We start from the raw sequence: 21,536 nt of genomic DNA on the forward strand, positions 1-21,536 counted from the left end.
TATGATCAATTAAGCAAATAAGAGGTTAGTTTATATAGAGTCCCCTCCAATGTGTTAAGTACAAGGCAATGGATGTTAAATAAAACACTAGTGGTGCCCCACCTTGACTACCACATACAGTTTAGGTGTCCATATTACCAAAACACACAAAGTCGTGCTAAAAAACATCCAGAGAAAAGCAACTAAGCCAGGGGTGGGCAATGTTGGTCCTGGAGGAATGCAGTGGCTACAGGTTTTTATTCCAACCCAGTTTTCTTAATGAGAAGTCAATTATTGCTGATGAAGCACTTATTGCTCCAGTGACATTTTGATGCTTCATTTTAGTGGTCTTGATTTTTAAGGTTCCCCACCCTTAACTGCTTAGTTCAGTCTTTAAACACTGTGTTTTAATGGCTCCTTATTACCAATAAGATGCAAGCGAGAAGGAGGAAGCAGCAGTCCTCCATCTGACTTGTTTTCATGTACGCCTGTGTGGATTAATCAGGCACTCTCTGGTTTAATAATACACTTAAGAGAAAAATGTGACAGACTGAAAGTTATCAGTTTTAGGCTTCAAATCATTAGGATGATTTCCTTAGAAAGGAAAAAAATCTACGCTATAAGAACATTGCAGACCGACAAGCCATTAAATTAAATAAGGTCTGAGATTGGCAAGGATTGGTTTCCAATTAAGCAAATGGGTTGGAATGAAAACCTGCAGCCACTGCAGCCCTCCAGGACTGACACTGTCCACCCCTGCACTAAGCTGCTTCCAGGTATAAGAGGTCTAACCCATAAGGAGAGATTGAAGCATTAAGATTAACAGCGAAATTATGAAAGGAATTAGTAAAGTGAATTCCAGGTTGTTACTTTAAAATAAATTGTTCAAAAAGAACACATTGACATGGTTGGAAACTTGTTAAGGGCAAATTTTACACAAATGTTAAGAAAATGTTTCTTCGTGCAAAGAACCAAAGACATGTGGAAGAAATGACCAAGTAAGTGGGGTGGAGAACAGAACTTTATGGACCTCCACATCTCGACTTGATGTTAATTTGGACAATCAATGTGAGTAGGATGGATGATCTTGTTAGGCTGAATGGAAAAAAGTCATCAGAGATAAAAGGAGCGTAGGAATCATTAGAGGGTAAGAATCTCTCATCAGATTGGACAGCCAGCACAGACCTCCAGTGTAGAAAACCAAAAAGGGGGTAGGCGGCCAGATGGCTGAGATCCACAGGACTGAGACTTTATTATTTCTCTTGTACGATTTTAATCTTCTCCATTGACAGCTGGTGGTAGCTAATCAGTTAACGTTGGTTTCTATTTATGTTTAATCAGCCTCTACCTTGTTGTCTGCATGTTCTAACAAATCTGCATTTTTATGTGTTCCAGTTCTGTATTCACTTATTAGTATCATCTGTACTTATATTTTATCTGAGAATTGTTCACAGTGCTCTGTGGCTGCACTTTCTGAGGAGCGCTATATTAAAAATAAAAAAGAGAGTTTTTTGTAGATGCAGAGGACAGGAAGATATGGAAAACTGTGATCTGCTGTGGCAGCCCCTAATGGGAGCATCTAGAAGAAGAAAAGAAGCACCCTCATAGTTAGAAACCCGACTGACTGTAGAGCCGACCAAGTCCCCCCTATAGCTCAACTGAATTCTCTCCGCTTGGCCAATTGTCCTCATAGAAGAAACATCCGGACTCGACCTCAAGGACTGAAGATTACCAAGTAGCCTTCTCTACCACGGTGCCAAATGAGCTTTTCTTTTGCTCAACTGGATCAACATAAACAGGAGGCCCCAGGTTCATGGTCAGCCTCTCTGTGTGAGGATGTGAGATGGAGAGGGACATTTTAAATGAGAACTTGGGGGAGCCACCCACTGCTCGCCAACCCCTTGGGGCACTCCTCTGTTAGATAAAGCGATTGCATTTAATATAGAAGAGTATGCGGGGCGTGGAAGGAAGACCGTTTGATCCTTAGTTATAATAGATAGTAAATCAGTTGCTTGAGTATTTCACTACAACTGTCTATTTTAAATACCAATGAAGAATAAAACGAAGTAAAAACTAAAAGTAAAAAAGTAAAACAAATACAACGTAATACAAAGAAAATAAAAAAATTTTATTACATTAATGCCTCGTCAAAAACAATATTATGAATTAATTTATCCTCTAACTTACATTCTATAAGTGTTGCTTTTCTGCATATTCACATATTGTTCAGGATATTTTTCTCTTTTTCGTTTATTGGATGATTCTCTTTGCTCTTGATTTTTATTCTATGCAACTCTTGCTTTATTCATTTTCCTTTTTTCAACATTCATTATCAGCTCTTGCTGCTCTTTTTCTATTCAACATTCTTGAATCCATAATTTGCTATTCTGCCTTGCCATTATAACTGACTGTGTTTTGAAGTGCGAGTTAGCGCCCAGTGTGAGAGTGAGGATGTGCACAGCAGGAGTAATGATTGGGCGAACAGTGAGGAGGGGAGTGGTCAAGGCTGAATAATGCGGACACAATGGAAAACGTTTTTAAAATAATAGAGAGATTATTCACAACAATCTGTGCCTGTACTCAATGTAAAGTGCTATACAGAAATATGCTGTAGTTGTACACTGACAATTGTTCAGACCTGATGCGTTTAGTCCATGCATGGGTGACCTTGACCTCTGCCACAATCCAAACCCTTAACTCTTTACCTCCTTAATGGTGCTGCTCCTCAATTGTAAGTCCACTCAGTTCTTTTAGAATTTTTGCCTCTGTAGGGACTGGTTTAGGGTTATGGTAATCTAAGGCAAGGGTGGGCAGATTCAGTCCTGGAGGGCTGCAGTGGTTGCAGGTTTTTGTTCCAACCCAGTTGCTTAATTAAAAACCAATCCTTGTCAATTATTTAATTGCATGGCTTGCTAGTGCTTTAACTCTGCCATGTCAGGTCATTCTCATATCCTAGATTTATTTTCCTTTCTAAGGATATCATCCAAATGATTTGAAGTCTAAAACAGATGAGCAATTCTCAGTGCTTCACTTTTTTCTCTTCACTTTCCAATAGTGCATGATAAATACACACAGGTGTAAATGAAAACAAGCTAAATGGAGAAATGCTGGTCTCTTTTGTCATTTGCGTGATATTGCTAATTAGGAGCAATTAAAAACCAAGAATACAGCTGTTTAAGACTAAAATAAGTAATAAGGGTTCAAAATCTTAACGAGCGAGACAACTAAAGTGAAGCTGAAGTGTTTCTAGAGCAATAAGTGCTTCTTATTAAGCAAGTGGGTTGGAGCAAAAACCTGCAGCCACTGCGGCCCTCCAGGACTGAATCTGCCCACCCCTGATCTAAGGCATATGGGATGCCTTGACTTCTAGTAAGGCGCCCGGCTGTATTGGTATAAACACACCAAACACAAACCAATGTTTTTTTCAATTTTTGCAACTGAAGCAGACTTACCGTATGTCAGTGTGTAGAGGGGCTTCCCCGTGACGTCCAAAGTGGTCAGGCAGGGAGCTTTAGCCTGGGTAGTCCCCCATCTCTGAAGTGCTGCCTCAATGGCAGGTGGCCAGTTGCTGACAACTCCCAATGGCTCCCCCTTCACCAGGATCATCTGCCGCCCCTCCGGTTTGGGCTGGTTTGGGTCAGGCTGTGGCACTGCAAAGACACAAACATGAACTCGTTTTTTATTATCTAAGTGCACAGGACATACTCTTCAAAACCCATCACAAGGAAGCCGCTAAAGTCTTTGATTTCTTAGTAATTACATTATTTTTATAATGACTAAAGAGACTTTACAATTTAACCAACAAAAGGGCAATCAAATAAAATCTCAGCAAAGTCTTCTGGGTATAAATTCTACCTGGACACAAATTTCAGACAGAACTAAAGGAAAAAAAATAATAAACGGCTGCAAGGAGCAATTAAAGATTGAAAAATGGAAATGCTGACTAGTAAGACGTGTCTGGTAAGGTTCTGGTTGAGGCTTTAAGAGCTGGTGCTCCACCAAGGGGTGCCTTCTGTGGTACTCCTGATGCTCCTGGGGACCCTGAACTGGAATAAGCAATTCCAAGCTGCATACATGGAGAAGAAGTTTTACAAAAGTGGGGTGGCCATTCACCCAGTGAAGCAACTTTGGCTAGCAAATAGCTAAGCCATTCCAATTTTAATCCTGAAACATGTTAAAGAGGCTCATGTCTCTTTAGATTAGGTAAACTGTATTAATCCAGAGGATAAATTCAAATGCATATAGCAACAGAAACAAAAAAAAATTAGAATGCAGACTCGCAGGGCAGATAACATTCACACTGCCTTATCTGGTTGACTCCTTTACCCAAGGTGACTTGCAAACATTTATGATACAATTGGTTCTCCAATTGGAGCACATGCAGGTCAGGTGACTTACTCAGGGTCATACCGTGTCGATCGATCGATAGATAGGACAGGCACTAGATAGATAGATAGATAGATAGATAGATAGATAGATAGATAGATAGATAGATAGATAGATAGATAGATAGATAGATAGATAGATAGATAGATAGATAGATAGATAGATAGATAGATAGATAGATAGATAGATAGATAGCTGTGAAAGGCACTATATAATAGATAGATGGATACATAGAGATATGAAAGGCACTATATAATAGATAGATAGATAGATAGATAGATAGATAGATAGATAGATAGATAGATAGATAGATAGATAGATAGATAGATAGATAGATAGATAGATAGATAGATAGATAGATAGATAGATAGATAGATAGATACTTTATTAATCCCAATGGGAAATTCACATGACATTTTTCACCAGCGCAGCCAGTTCGTCGATCTTATTTGAGATTGAGTTTACATTCCCCAGAATCACAGAAGGCACCGAAGGCTTGAAACGCCACTTTCTCGCAAGCCGCTTCATTTTTAGCTTAGTGCCGGCTCTGCTGCTACGATACCGCCTTCTTACCTCGTCAGGTAAATAGGGAACCACACCGGCACTGGCATTTGTTCTCAGCGCTCGAAGTTGAGGACTTGAATATGTGAGTCTCTGCGTGTAAAAATCCATGCCCACGTTGTAAAAGTAAGTGTGTCCAGGGAACGAATCCAAGTAATAGTAAGTAATAGGAGTGATCAATAAATAAAAATAGAAAAATAAAAGTAGAAAAGTACACATACATATACAGTCATACACGGAGCTGCTGAAAAGGCTGCCACTCACGGCGGCACCGGATGTTTTTTTTTTTTTTTCCCAGGGGACCACAGCACAGAACACCACAATGGCTACTATGGACTAGTCAAAGATTTCCAGAAGTTTACTGCACACATCAAAAGACCTGAGTCTCCTTAGGAAGTCCAGTCTGCTCTGGCCCTTAGGTAATGGACTTCAGAAATAGACAGGTGGTCAAGATTCAAACCCGCTTTAAAAGAAAACTATAGAAATAGACAAGAAAAACTTTTAACCTCACACTTTCATGTTTGAACAGTGATGCAAAAAAAAAACCCTGATACAATAGGCTTCAAAGGAGACCCACCTAGAGCAGCAGCAAATAATAACAACGCATCCATGAATTTTTCCGTATTTCCCCATGGGATTAACAAAATTTATCTACTCTAATCTAATGAAAAAAACCTTCACTTACACGTGTCACACAAGCGACAGGTCTCCAGTTGTACGCTTGGCATGTCATGCACTTTGATTAAAATATAAAATACTCCAGGTCAGGTTGGGGAGCATGCACTGGTACAGCACACTGCCACACCCACCACACGACAAAACAGCTTGGAATCCTGGTTGTCAACCCCACAAGGCAGGGGGGTTCAGTCCCAACCTCTGGAAATGACCATCTTGTTCCCTGCTGACACTCTTCATAGGTGGTGCAGTGGTAGTGCTGCTGCTTTGCAGTAAGGAGACTGTGGAAGATTGTGGGTTCGCTTCCCGGTTCCTCCCTGTGTGGATAGCGCTTTGAGTACTGAGAACTCAAAGCAATATATAAATGTAATGAATTATTATTATCTATCTGCAACAGCCAGGTATCCCCTTGGCCTGGACCAGCTGCTCGGGCCCTCAACAATATGGCCATAGTGCCGTAACTGACCCCACTTAAATAGTCCACTTGCAGAAAATCCTTCAATGGGTGTTCAAATAAGGTTGAAGACACACCTCATCCCTCATCCATTGGTCAGGAGTCCTGCTTCCTCACTGGCTACCTTTTCAGCCACGGCCATCCATTTACGTTTATATCTGCAAGCCACAACTGCCTTTTGAGTTTGTGGCAGTTTGTGAAATTACACTGGCGAATTGACCCCTCTGCATGCTGATGCACCTCCGAGATGCACAGATATGAGGGAGATTTTCCACCTGATCATATTTTCACTCCCCCTCTTAGAACTCACCCTAAACTACTAATATCAATGGTGGTAGCCAATGAATGAGCTACTGATGAGGGGGATTCCTGGAATCCATGGATGAGAGAGGCAAAAACTTGGCTTCACTTTGACCTGTGCAGGGGCCTCACTTGATTGTGAAAATATCTGCATGGCAAAAAACAGGAAAATGTGTATGACAAAGAAATTCGGATGCGAGTGTCAGTAGGCTTTGCACCCTAGGAACTAAGTTACCTAAACTACTCTATAACATTTCAGTATGTACTGCTCTGATCTTTCTGATCATAAAAGAGGTCATTACGATAGCAACTGATGAGAAGAATTCATAATTCATTGCAGAATTATGGTATTTCAGGGTTCCTCTAAAGTGCCCATTTCTCTTGCACGACTTGGCTCAAAAACTAATCAGCACATCGTCAACTCATAACAGGCTTAAGTTTCCAGTTTGGTATTTTTCCATCCATCCGTTTTAGCTCTTGACCGTCCTCAAGAAACTGTGACACACAGACAGACACACACACCCATCATTGAGATACCAATGTTTTGTTATCAGGGGACCCTAAAACATCGAGATCCGTCGAAAACCGGATATCGAAATTTTTGACGAATCTAAAGCTTCCACTCCTCCACTATAGACGTTGGGTTATGACTGGGGTGGGCTCTAAGCAAAAAAAGCAGTTCTATAAAACCTAGAGCATACACATTTCTACACAACTTAACCTTTACAAATCATAATAACTTTGTAAATGTGCATTCGTGAATGCGCCTTGATGCTAATCAACCTCACATACAACGCTGCAGACGTTCATAGGCTGGAAGACCAGCCTTCCTCCTGACATGTTGGGACCCCACTACGTGCATTCAAGAGCATCCAGATCCTGTGTGGCACTACAGCATTTCTGCACTGTTTCTGCAGAGGTGGGAAAAGCGTACGGTGCCAGGGTCTGAGTGGGTAGCTGCTATTACCTGGCACGTGTAATGATGCAACAAATAGTACAGTATATATGGAAAATGATGGCATGTCAAGGCCAGTTTGCCTCAAAATAATTGAATCACAGGTTGACTGAAACAACAGAGACGTGACGCTTGTCAGCTTCATCTTCCCAACTTTATCAAGTGTATCATTTCCCAGCTTCTTTGAAACATCGTGGACACATGAGTCAGAGTTGCCGTAAATGTACGCACATTTTTCCAATTTTTCTTTTACAAATCCTAACTTCTACGTGGGAGGCTGGCTGAGACCTAGTTTTTGCTTTGAGTTGTGAGCTGGGCAGATCACAATACAATTTGTGTGTATACTAATATTTGATGAGATCAGCATAGAAGACAAGACAGACAAGACATAAATAACCAAAGCTTCTAAATGTTTATTAAGTATTTTAAATTCTGATTGGAAAAAAAAAAAAAAAAAAGAAAACTAAAACTAGATTTCAAGAAACAATCGCACATTTCTTGCTTGTTACAAATTCTCTGTCTCTGTTTTAAACTAAAATGGCTGCAATGAAAACTGCCAGTATGTCATAAAGAAAACGAAAACTTGTTCCTTCAAAACATTTTTTTCATATTAAATTTAAGGCTTCCTAGGTTCTTCTTGCCTCAGGGATCATTATTTCACATTCATTTCTTTATAAAGTTACAAAACTAATTAATAAGAATGGTCTTATCTGCCGTATTGTCACTATGCCATTATAAAATCTCATTAACCAGACGCAATCACGGGTCGTTAGGGGGATGTTTACCAGAAGTCGTGTCGCTCTGACGTCTCTAACCACGATGGTATTTAAAACCCTTAGAATGTACAGTGCATCCGGAAAGTATTCACAGCATCACATTTTCCACATTTTGTTATGTTACAGCCTTATTCCAAAATGGATTAAATTAATTTTTTCCTTATTCTGACCCAGACAGCCTTGCTGGTGGTACACAAGCACATTCTGATTTGATACCTCTCAAACACACAAGCACACCTCATCTCTTGAATTTCTCGATAATCCCTTGCGGTATGATGAATTTCCTCCCATGTTTTTGAAAACCTGCTCAATGGGCTTTACTTTCATCTTGTATTTATTTATATTTATAGATTTTTAATCTTCTGTGATTTTGGGCTATACAAAAATAAACTGTATTGTATTTTATAGCTTACCTTTTCCTCCTCATTCTCTTCTACCTCATCATTGTATCCTGAACAGAACACAGCCAGTAGCTGCTCACCTCCTGCATGCTTATCTCAGCTGTTTCTACTACTGAAGCGGTGAGGATAAGTCGCTTGACAGCTGTCACCCAGCTGCTCACTCTTGATCTCAGAAGTGTGTCGGTCAATACGATTCCCCCGCTAACAAGAATCAGGCAGGATTGAGCAGCATGATTTTATTGTGAAACACGCCATGACAAGAGGTTTTAGATCTGTGCCAGAGAAATGAGGGATGGTAATTACGTGTGTCACACACGTGTGCATGGGAGGCAGCTAAAGGGCTTGAGTGACGGCAGTTCTGAGATATGCCGGGAGGTGGCAGAGTGCACTGACTCTTTTTCTCTCTTGCCTGCAGACCATTCCCGGGAGATTCCACCTGACTCTCGTGACATCATTTCCGGGACCGAGCCAATGGAAGGAGACCTTACAGGCTCCGGCCCCTCTGACGTCACATCTGGGCCCGAACCAATGGAGAACGAACACATCCCTGATCCTTATGACCTCACTTCCTGTCTTCCCCTTTAAAACCCTGCCCTTTGTCCTAATTCCTCAGTCTTGTCTTAGACTCAATTGTATGCACATCAGTGCTGTTTATTTACATAAAACGACTTTTGCAGCCAGGATACCAGATTATACGGGTGGCTGCCCCAAACCTTTATCTGAGTATGTCTCGTCTTTGTGACAGTGTCTATTCCAACTCCACCTGCTGTTCAACGGAAGCAGTGCATACTAACACAACAGCAAGTGAAGGTCCAACCCCCGGTAACACCAGGATTAAACTTAATGGTATGACCTAGGAATCCTGAGCAGTCCAGAATGACCTGGTCATTGCCCAGGTCGATGGCTTATCACTGGTTGTAGTGTGGGTTCCTGAAATGTGGACACAAAGTGTACACTCCTCCATAAGGTTTTTTTTTAACTCCTCTAAAAGAAAAAGAGGTCACTGAGCAGTAGTGATAAGTGAAACAGCCAATTGGCAAACATTCTCACTGCTGATACTGCTGCTGTCTACACGGCATCCTGCCAAACAGGGTGCTGTTCATCCACAGACTACAATGATGTCCAATTGTGCATTCACAGGTTGTGGTTCACTCACATGTTTCCTCACAGATCCCCCTCCCCCCCCAAAAAAATAAATCGTGAAACGGTTGGAAAAGCACAAGAAAACCCGAAAGACCAATCCTCTAAATGTGTAACTAGAAGTGAAAAGTCCAGGTAGAGCACATCAACAAAAATTACTTAAGGAAGAGCAATGTACTGCTGCTCTTATTAAACTCATTTTGCCAATTTTCACACAGCTCAGCATCATCTAAACAAAAACAAGGGTCACTCTTGAGGCCAGCGAACGCCTCAAACGCTTAAACATAGTTTCACTTAAATGAAATGTACCTGGGTGCTTACGTCACAAAAGTTCACCTTTACAAAGGAGATTTCAGGAATGGATTAGCTCCTTCTTAAGGCAGGAGAAGCCTGCATATGCCTACCCCACTGTACTAAGACACAGTCATTAAGATGTCTGCTCCCACTGAATGTTACCTATTCAAATTGCAGCTACTTGACTCAATGCTTTAGCCATTATAACACAAATCACAAAGGCGGAATTTTGAATTATTTTTAAGTCTGTAAGAACTTTTGACTTGCATAAAACTGACATGTTCTTTTTATACATTAGACCCGTGCGCCACTCGGACTGTGAAAACAGTGTTAAGAGTTAGACCTGAGTCTGCATAGACACGTCTCGCGTAAGCATTAGGCCTGAGGATTATTCGGGTTGTAAAAGTACTAACAGCGTTAGTCCTGAGTATTACTCAGGCAACTATATAAGCATGTCTTACGTAAGCGACAGGCCCAACCGGGCAACGGTGTAACCGCATCTTCTCCTAGCCTCATAATGGCATCTCATAAGAAACATTTTTCAGCAGCCCAGGTGTTGCATACTCTTGACAGTGAGATGAGCATGTTGAGGAGCCTCTCATCAGCAGCAATGGCAAGGTAAATCTGTCTTCTTGGAATTGACTTTAAAATCCTGCTTATGGTTTACAAAGCCTTAAATAATCTGCTCTATCCTGTATTTCAGAATGCCTCTCACCTTACACTCCAAATCGTAACCTTAGATCTTCAAATGAGGGTCTGCTTATTATTCCCTGAGCTAAACTTAAAAGAAGTGGTAAGGCGGCCTTCTGCTGTTATGCACCTCAAATCTGAATAGCTTGCCAACAGGAATTTGCCAGGCTAACACAGTGGAGCACTTTAAAACACATTACTTTAACATGGCTTTCTCAGAGATTCATCTTAGTTTAATCTGTTTGTTTGTTTGTGATTGATTGATTGATTGATAGATACTTTATTAATCCCAAGGGGAAAATATGCATTTAATTATCAATATCATTCCTGATGGCTCCGTAATCCGTACTAACTCCTACTTTCTCTTCTGTTCTTTTTCCGGTTTTCTGTGGTGTCAATCTGCGCCACCACCACCCAATCAAAGCACCGTGATGTCCCTCCATTGATGGATTAAAGGCCAGAAGTCCACATGACCGTCATCATCAAGTTCTTCCATGTGAACCCTGAATACAATGAGGACTGATTGAGATCATTTATGTCAGGTAGAATGCCTAGAGGGGGCTGGGTGGTCTCATGGCCTCAGAACCCCTGCAGATTTTATATTTTTTCTCCAGCCGTCTGGAGTTTATTTTGTCCTCCCTGGCTATTGGACCTTACTTTTATTCTATGTTAATTAGCGTTCCCTAATTCTATTTTCTTATTTGTCTTTTTTCTCTTTCTCCATGTAAAGCACTTTGATTGACATAATTTGTATGAAAATGTGCTAAAGAAATAAATGGTGTTGTTGTTCAGGCAGTGACATTCAAACAGACAACAAAACCGAAAGCAATTCGGATGACTCTGCAAGTGACGCTCGATTGTGTTTGAGCTTCTGTTGACTCTGATTCATATTAACCCCCACCATGTCGTTTTGATTTTGTGGGGTAGCCAAAATAAAGGTGAAAGTTGACAGCAAACATGCACTCTTCTGCTTGGTTATTTCTTGATGATGATGGTGTGATCGAAAGAATTGTTGTTGAGATGAACCATTAGGCTGAACAGTGTTGGGTTAATGACCGTACACCTAAGCAGATCTCCCGTTCAAAGATGTACCACACAAAAGACATTTTGTCAGCATATACAGAATTAGCATCATCATTATTATTAATTTTGTATTGTTATTAGTCATATTATTATACTTTTTGCACTTTTAGTGTTTTGCACGTTTTACAGTACAAAGCCAAAGTATAGTATAAAGTTGGCGGAGTGGTGGCTCTGAGGCTAAGGATCTGTGCTGGTATCCTGAAGGTTGCCAGTCTGAATCTCCGTCACTGCCAAAAAGAGATGCTACTCTGCTGGGCCCTTGAGCAAGGACCCTTAACCTGTAATTGCTCCGGGGGCGCTGTACAATGGCTGACCCTGCGCTCTGACCCCAAGGGGTATGCAAAAACTAACAAATTCCTAATACAAGAAATTGTATATGGCGAAATAAACAAAAAAAAGATGAGATTTAATAAAAATGCCATTTTTCAAGGCAAAAAATGCAAAGCTTTTTACATGTTTTTTGAGAAAAACTTGTAACGCTAACATTTAACATCAGACTCTCACATACTTTACTTTGACTCGAGTCACTTTTTAGGAAGGTGTCTCTACTTTTAATCAAGTATGGCTATTGGATACTTTAAACAACACGGTTGCATAATATTGCTAATCTTGGGATAGCCATGTTTGTTTTACAATAATTTTTTAACTGTTTAACTTTTTTTTTTTGCTTTTTATTGATTATTTCAATCAAATAACATTCCATACAAATAATTCAAGTTTTACAAAACTAGGTTTGAAACAAATCAACACCCACCCACGGGAAAGAGAGCTAGACCAGCAGAGTAAACTTTAAGATAGTAAAAATAAGTAAATAGATAATTTATCTCTTTGAGGGCTGAATATTTTTTCCAAAAAACTCAGTTTTCTGAAAAACAAAGCAATGGTTTCACACGTATTGTAACTCAACATAAGACGTTTATTGCTGCGTGCTGTGGCTACTGTCATTTCCTGTTTGGCGTCTCGATGGCCAGCAGGAATGCATGGTAGGCCAGCTGCATGGCTGTCTTTGAACAACAGGTAGGCAGAGGGGGCAGGCACAGTGCGACGCAATCTGGTTTGTATCTCTTGTCATCGTAAGTGGCGGTCTTGCCAGGTGAACGTTGCTGTAGGTGCATCAGCTACACAAATGTGTTCAGCACCACAATCAGCTGATGCCAGTACCTCACTTTCTTTTTCAATCTCCGGATCACTTGCATCAAAATCAGAGTCCAATAGGTCAAGAGCGCGACTCAGTGATAATTCGCAAAACCTTGTCCACGGAGTATTTTGCTTTGCACTTTCGGTGTCTCGCCAGATGTCCATTCCATTTTAGAGGTTGTTTGCTCATCGCTACTTGTGCACAGGCAGGGCAACTCAACAAAGCTACCTTTCCTTCTAGCAAAACATTTCAACCTAAAACGCAACAGCGAGTTTTGCTGCAGTTTACAGCCGATTACCGTCCTCTACCCCTGAATTTTGACAAAAGTCGACATCTGCCCTGAAAGAGTTAATAAATGAATAAAAACAAATAGGGTTTAAAAAAAAAAAAAAAGACGGGAGAGAATCCACTTCCTCAATTTAAATGCTTATTCTAAAATGTTGTTGATCAGATCCTGCCAGGTTTTGAAAAAGTTTTGCACAGATCCTCTACGTGAGAATTTGATTTTTTCCCATTTCAAATATAAAACATCAGTTACTCACTAACTTAAAAGAGGAGACTTAGGATTCTTCCAGTTGAGCAAAGTAAGTCTATGTGACAATAGTGAAGTAAAAGCAATAACAGTTTGTTTGTCCTTCTCCATTTTAAGCCCCTCCGTGAGCCCACCAAACACAACTGTTAATGGGTTAGGAGTGATTGTGACACCAAGGCTGTCTGAAAGGCATTTAAAGATTTTGGTCCAGAATGATGTTAATTTGGTGCAGGCCCAAAACATGTGACCCAGTGAGGCAGGAGCTCGAATGCAACGTTCGCAGGTTGGATCTTGCCCTGGAAACATTTTGGACAATTGTAAATGAGACAGATGTGCTTGATATATAATTTTAAGTTGAATAATTCTGTGCATACTAGTTCTCCCATACAATCAAATGTCCGTCAGACAACATCCTTGCCAAGCAAACGATCCTGACTCTCTTACCTTCCACAATCTCCTCGAAGTCATCCACAAAGAACTCCTTCAGGGGTGGCCGCTTTGGTCTCTTCAGGGTGTTCAAGAGCTGCTGAATCTTTGTAGACACTCTGCTGTGCACCGGCACCCCTGTGTTTCACAGAAAGGTCAGTTAGTGTGGCCTTTGCAAGGACGATTTCCTATATCCCTCCCCATTTTGGCTTGCTGCAGGTCCAGGTCACTCTTTGACCAAACCCAACAGGCCAGAAAGGGTCAACACAGGTACAGAACAGAGGGCTGGCATTCACAGCCCAGGTGGCGAGACTCTCCCAAACTCCTAGTACCTTCTACAACCCCATCCCATCCATTCACAGAAGAGTTGCTTACCATCCGCTGTCTCCATGATGCTCGTCTTGCTCAGCCCTCGACTCATGCCCTTGACAGGTCCAGAGGGGGGAAGGTCGATGCGGGAAGTCCGGTCAGAGGAGGAGGAGGAACATGTGGTAACATCGGGAGGAGCCGGCAGGGTCTCTAGAGGTGCAGGAAAGGTAGGGGGATTTTTAGGGAAGGGGTGTGGGGGGGGGGGGGGGGGGGATGAGGGTTTTAAAAATAATTGAAAGCAAGCTAATGCTCATCTAGCTAAAAAGAAACAAGAGAGGAAGACAGAGATAGAGATAGAGAGAGAGAGAGAGAGAGAGAGAGAGAGAGAGAGAGAGAGAGAGAGAGAGCAGCAGAAAACCACTGTGGCATCACAACTCCAGGGAAAAGTTAAAAATGGTGGGCCAAGCTCAAGGCGACAGCCCGAGTCACCCACATTCCACACCAGAAAGCTGTCAAAAGAGCCCAAAACCTCCACCCCGGACCATCGATAGGCTTGACATGGTGAAAACGAGAAAGAGAGAGAGACAGAGAGAGAGGGAGGGAGAGAGGAAGAAGCAGGCCGATACCTATCCGCGCGTGCGCAAGGACGTCAGCCAGCGAGCTGATCTGCAGCTGGGATTTGCCCTCGCCGTGCGACAGCGTCGACGAGGCCGACGATGAAGTCGAGGAGCCCTGCACAGACTTGTTGATCCAGGACTCCGTATTCTGAAGGCTCTGCGTGATGGCTGCGGTCAGGGCCGCCTGCCTCCGGAGGGAGCCCTCGTCCTCTGAGGCCGACGATGTGTCTGTGCGGAAGGAAAGAGGGAGCGGGGGGGTTACTAAGCACAACAACCGAAGTCACAAGCGGGAGGGGACTCTCAATCTTCGAGCCACCCCGCAGGAGGGTTTAAAATGGCAGAGGTAAGTCGGTGTGCGTCGGCTTCGGTGGGTGCCCAAGGCTTAATCCCCTGGGTCTGAAGCCAACTCTGATCATGATACACGTATCCCAGAAGTCCAGACAGCTATCTCTAAGGAGCTGACTCGCAGATGTACAGTTGTGAGGAAAAGTTTCCATCCACTCATCTAATGGACATGCATGTCAGGATGGTGCTGGGCTTTCAGCGATTTCTACAACTGTTCTTTTTTTGTGCCACAATGAAATTTAGCATACAAGTTTAAATTTATTGTGGTTTTTCCAAAACCAAGTCCGAGTCAAAAGTATACATATGGGGCAGAATATAGACTTACAATTTATTAATTACATTTCTACAGCCATTTTCTTACACTCTGAGCATATTATATAGAAAGAACGAAGCCATTGCAACCACCACCAATGTGTAGCACCCACCTGGATGATGTGACGGCAGCCATTTTTGTGCCAGTCAGCTGACCACACATTAGTTATAAAGTGGTGAAGGTATGAAAGAGATAGATAGTCAATTAGAGACAGGGGGTGATTAGAGGGCAAGAATGGACAAGGCCATGGTAGACAATTTAGCCAGGACATCGGGAAACACCATATTCTTTTAGAAAGATACCCAGGGATCTTTAATGGCCACAGAGAGCTGGGACCTCAGTTTTTATGTTTCTTTCGATGGATGGTGGCATATTTACAGCACAGTATCCTGATCACTGAACTGGGGTGTTGGAATCCATACACAGACCACAGGAGTAAGCACCCCCCTGCTGGCCTCACCAACACCTCTTCCAGCAGCAACCCAAGCTTCTCCTGGTTGGTCTCCCATTCATGTACAGTCTGGGCCCAAACATGCTTAGCGTCAGGTGGATGACCTGTTCTGAGGTGGGACGGCTACTGACAATGCACCTAATATTGGATCAGATGTCCCTTAGCATGTTTCACCTTGATCAGACTGGCAGAATGCTGGTCAAATATTTGACCAATTGTGGAGTCCAACCAAATATGAACATTCAGATATTTTCAGCAGGACTTTGGGAAAGCCATTCCAAATGTTTCATGTTCACCTGATTAAGCAGCTTTGATGTGTTCTGTTGGAACACCCAATTGTGTCTAAGTTTCAACCTTCTAGCTGATGGCTTGATCTGATGCTGTAGAGTTCCAATGTAATCATCCTTCTTCATTATTCCATCCACTTGGTGCAATGCACCAGTTTCACAGGCAGCAAAACGGTCCCAGAGCATGATGTTACCACCACCACCACCACACATAATAGCTGGCACAGTATCCTTGGTGTTTTCTCCTCCAAGCATACCTCCGGTCATTGTGGACGAAAAACTCAACCTTTGTCTTATGTGATCAGAAAACTTCTCCTCCAGAAGGATTTTTCTTTGCTCATGGAGTCAAGCTTGAAGGTGTCAGTTTTGAAGCAAAGGCTTCTTTCTTGCATGGAGGCCCCTCAGCATATGGCAATGTAAACCTAGCTCGACTGTGTAACAGTGACACTGGTGTTCCAGCAGCTCCCAGTTCATGGCAGACCAGTTTCTTGGTGATTCTTGGTTTGCATCTGATCATCAGGACCCATTTTAGCTAAAGGGGATAGTTTGGGTCTTCTTCCAGAACTTGGCTAAGTGACTACAGCACTAAATAACTTATACTTATGAACATATGATTGAGCAGATGATCGTGGAAACTGAAGTTGTTTGAAAACGGCTCCAAGACACATCCCTAACTTGTGTAAATCTATGATCCTTTTTTTTCAGGTCTGCACTGAGTTCCTCAGACTTCCCCATTGTAATGAGAGCTGGCCAATCCAGCGAGTGCCGTCAGATGACTAGGTAACACAGAGAAGCCACCAGATGGTGTCAATCAGGATCACTAACAAGCAGTTAGCAGGCACCAACTTCAAACACACTGTGGAGATTCCAGCACCACTTCATTAATCATCTAAGGCAGGGGATCTTAACCTGAAGTCTGTGGAACCCAAGGGGGTCCATAGATGGGTTTCAGGGGGTCTGTGAGGGTCAGATTGGGGTGGAGTGGTGGCTCTGAGGCTAAGGAGCTGCGCTGGTATCCCGAAAGTTGCTGGTTCAAATCCCCGTCACTGCCAAAAAGGCCACTGCTCTGCTGGGCCCTTGAGCAAGGCCCTTAACCTGTAATTGCTCCAGGGGCGCTGTACAATGGCTGACCCTGCGCTCTGACCCCAAGGGGTATGCGAAAACTACCAAATTCCTAATACAAGAAATTGTATAAGGTGAAATAAAGAACAAAAGATTGAAATTAACATTTATATTCACTATACAGCCCGGTACTGTTGATTTAGAGCAATGGTAGTAGAAAACGTAGTAGTAGTAGATCTGCTTTAATTTGCACAAGAGGATTGTATTTCATAATTACAATGAGTGGCCATTACTTTCTGCATAACAAAGGAGTGTTTACTTTAAAGTTTAACAATACTTTGTGTATGTCACATATGTACAAGACAATCAAATCTCAATAAATAAAGTACATTATATGCATGCAAAGCTGTGTTTATGTGAATATTTCTGGGGAAGGGGGTGCGTAGTTTTCACCAGGTTCTTAAAAGGGCTCCGTGACTCCAAAGCAGTTAAGAATCAGTGATCTAAGGAGATGTATGGGTATTTTCGACCCTGTATGTATAACTTTGCCCCTGTGATGGTCATGGAAAACCCACAATACATGAAAACTTGTGCATTAAATTTCCAATGTTTTAATTTCTAATAAAGATGCATGTTGATCAATCATTCTGCCATAGAAAATGAACAGTTACAGATACCACTGAAAGCCCAGTACTGCTCTGACATACACATCCATTATAGGAGCAGACGGAAACTTTTCACCACAACTGTAAGTACCTTGTGAAAGTCTTCACTTGCCAGTACCTTTTAGCCCATTAAAAATATGTCATTTAAGTGTCACTCCATCTACACAACATGCCGATGACACAACAGCACTCTCAATGTGTAAAGTAAAAAAAAAAACAGAGTGAAACAGTATAAAACAAGAAAACCTGACTATGCAAGTGGTAACACTTTCTCATAACAAATTAAAAAGCACTCAAATGTCCACTCCCAGCAGTCCAAGCTGCTTCCCAGAATTCCCAGTGTCAAGCCTTTACTATGGTGAACTGCAGAAACATTTTTCAATATGGTGAAAAAAGAAAGAGGAGGAAGACTGCACTGTCTGCTTTGGTTAGAGGGGAAGTAGATTTAAATATCAATACACAACTCTTCCATGTGTTTGGAGATTAGAGTAACAAATGATGATGACTGTGTGGGTGATGTGACACAGAGGGTGGCACTGATGGTTAAGCTGAAAAGGACATGGAAAAAGAAGTCAGTCGGCACCACCATGAAGCTGTGCTTGATGAAAGCCTTTGTCTACCCAGTACTGACATATGGATGTGAGGCCTGGACTATTAAGAAGGAAGAAGAGAGATGCATTCGGGCTTTTGAGAACAAATGGATGTAGTCTCATGGATGAAGCTCATGACCACTGAGAAAATCTACAGGCCGTGTTTGAACGGAAAGCAAACCATTGAGTCACATTAATACCCACAAGCTACGGGTACTTCGAGCATATGATGAGACTAGTGCTGGGAGACATACCGGTTCATACCGAAAACCGTTATTTATTTTTGTTATGATATGGATTTTTCTTATACCGCAACACCGGTTTAAATAGTCTAAACAACGTTTGGAACATGGTGCAGCAGTAAACTGTTTAAGGGGGGACCGTTTTCACTGCTACACCGCTAAACACGCATGCAACGGAGTACATGGGTTAATGGAGGTATTGAGCAGTGAAAATGGACAGAGAACATTCCAAAACTGAAGCTGTAGCAGACGATAAAGTTGAACATGATGACACAGAAGAACTTTTGCCAAAAAAAGGAGCCGTGTCTGTTGTCTGGAGATACGAGGGCAATCCCAAAAATAAGGTCTCCAAAGTGGTGGGGACATAGAGAAACTGTTCGTACGGCTGTTGGCCACACTGTTGTGATTGGTGCTTCCTCAACTCCCAAACAAGCATGTGCGGCTTCACTGGGATGCTCAATCTTGGCTTGGCAGCCCTTGAAAATGGAGCTCCCATTGAACGCTACCGCCAAGTGCGAAGTTCGTGCAGAAGACAGTCAATTTCCGACGAGACAGTCGCGAAGGTTGAGGAAAACATGCGTAAAGATTGGCGGTTGGAACTTCATCACCCACCCACCCTATAGTCCAGACTTTGCACCCAGTGACTACCACCAGTTCCCTAAGTTGAAAGAACATTTGTCCGGAAGGCGATTCTGCTCCGACGAAGATGTGAAAGATGAGGTTCAACGCTTCCTGAAGGACATGGCGGCGAGCTGGTATGACATGGGCATTCTAAAACTACCACAGTGTCTACAAAAATGCATCGACCGAAATGGCGATTATGTAGAAAAATAAATAAGTCTTTAACCTTTAAAATGATGTAAACATTATAGAAAATAAACGGTTGTTTGTATTTCTAAAAAAATAGGAGACCTTACTTTTGGGATTGCCCTCGTACTTCAGTTTTAAAAGGTCGGATGTGGACCAAAAAACTATTTACTGCAAATGCTGTCGTCCTAAAGTTGTCAACCCAAGCAATTTGCTGCACCACCTTAGCCGCAAACATGCTTCGGAGTATCATGAATGTATGGAAGTAAGATTGGCACCCTCCATGTCCTCAGGTAAAACTGAAAAAGTTAAGAGGACACTTGAGTCAGACGTCACTTGTAGACACGTTTGCTAGAGGAAGAAGCGGTGGATCGAGATAACCAACGCCATTACAATCCATATAGCTAACGTGTCAGTGGACAGAGATTGTTATCATGGTTTACAAAAACTATTTACTATTTACTCCTTTTCTAAGACATGTTCAGTGCAATACAACTTTTGACAAGCACCTCTGGATATTTTACTAAGTCTAAATGCCTCTTTGGATGGTTGAAAATTTGTTGTCAAAATTATAGTAAGTTGTTTGCAAAATTTGTTCAATAAAAAGGTTCTACATTTTGACTATAACTGTCATGCAATGTGATTCCTTCTCTTCATTAGTGCCACCCCCTTGAAAACTATCACTTTATGGGGCCATGCAAACCTGTATTGATACTTGTGTGCACATTAAAATGTTTTTTTGCACAATGTACAATGCTTAGCTAGTCTACTGCAGTAATTGCAGTGGAAAATGAGGTTAACATCCACTCACGCATGGGAAAAAAATACAGTCGAATACCGTGAAACCGGGATTATTTTGAAAAACACAGTGATATAGAATTTTGGTCATACCGCCCAGCACTAGATGAGACATCCGTGTAGAGCAAGGACAGGTCATGAGGAAGGGGTCAGAGAGAGTGGAAGACCAGGAATATGCTGGTATGACAACATCATGATGTGGACTGGAAGGTTGGCGGCTAGTCTGCTATACTTGAGACACAAGACTCTGGACCGAGCTGACCCATCCGCCACTGCAAAGCAACGATGCTGTGTTGGCATGACGAGACTATCACCGACAGACTGAACGGGGGCACAACACGTTTTCGTTCCTGTCAAGGCGGCTCACCAGCATCTCTGCTACCTCAGATGTCTTAAGCACAGCTCGCATTCGACAATGGGACGACTAGCAACAGAAAAAAACAGTCAAGTTTTCACTTGCATGTTGGACCAGCAGGCACAACGTCACCACTCTCTGGCACCATGATAAACCAGAATGGATTTAAATGAAGAGCTCCATTTTATTTAATACCAAAAACAAATCATCTTGCCTGATATACCCTTATATGAATGTGACTATTATTAAAATTATGTTCTGGACTACCCAGGGTTTTGTTCACATGGTGTAACCGTTGCTACATATGTATACACATGTGCTTTGTTTCTGCCCCTTAGTATATATGTCCAAGGGATTAAGTGTTTTAAGGATCTCTCTTTAAGGGGAACAGGGGGCCAAATCACACCTGTGGGTCCCTGCATAAACGTGCTAGTGGAGGAACCGACTGGACAAAAAAGTCAAGGAGGCGTGCATTTTGACAAAGGAGAGGAGAAGGAGCTGGGAAAGAGGAATAAAAAGGGAGCGATCCGTAAGGCACGAAATGCTTCGTATCTAGATTGGTTTGGGCGCATGCAAAAACGTGTGCTGGCTGACCAGGGGAGGACATCGGTGCGCACAGCGCTGCCTTTTATTGGGGATGTTAACCCCAGGTGAGGTGGACTTCGGCAACCAAGATAAGACTCATCTCCAAGCCAGTGAGAATGCTCCCTTTATATCTGTAGAGGGCAAACGTGACAGTGGCATATTTAACCAGTGCGCTCGATTTAACAGCGAAATACCCAGTCCAGTCGGATCCAAAGCCCCAAAAAAAGTTTCATCGAAAAGGGACTGGGGAATATGTATGGGGTGTATGTTTCATTTATATCTGTGTGTATATACATATGTGTACAGTGATCCCTCGCTAT

The 21,536-nt window shown here is 42.2% G+C and overlaps 1 protein-coding gene across 5 annotated transcripts in view; it reads right to left on the reverse strand.

The window, feature by feature from the left end:
- Nucleotides 1-21,536, reverse strand: part of dip2bb (disco-interacting protein 2 homolog Bb) — a 265,832-nt gene that overhangs the window by 86,877 nt on the left and 157,419 nt on the right. For 4 of the 5 annotated variants that reach the window (XM_051925021.1, XM_028798568.2, XM_051925022.1 and 1 more), the window contains 4 exons: nucleotides 14,726-14,944; nucleotides 14,166-14,309; nucleotides 13,809-13,928; nucleotides 3,432-3,629 (listed from right to left, as the gene is read on the reverse strand). In XM_051925021.1, coding sequence (XP_051780981.1) covers nucleotides 3,432-3,629; nucleotides 13,809-13,928; nucleotides 14,166-14,309; nucleotides 14,726-14,944 — 681 coding nt within the window. The remainder of the gene's footprint in view (nucleotides 1-3,431; nucleotides 3,630-13,808; nucleotides 13,929-14,165; nucleotides 14,310-14,725; nucleotides 14,945-21,536) is intronic. The other variant, XM_051925024.1, reaches the window with a different exon arrangement.

The sequence above is a fragment of the Erpetoichthys calabaricus genome, chromosome 3, assembly GCF_900747795.2.
Source record: "Erpetoichthys calabaricus chromosome 3, fErpCal1.3, whole genome shotgun sequence".
NCBI classification, from domain to species: Eukaryota; Metazoa; Chordata; class Cladistia; order Polypteriformes; family Polypteridae; genus Erpetoichthys; species Erpetoichthys calabaricus.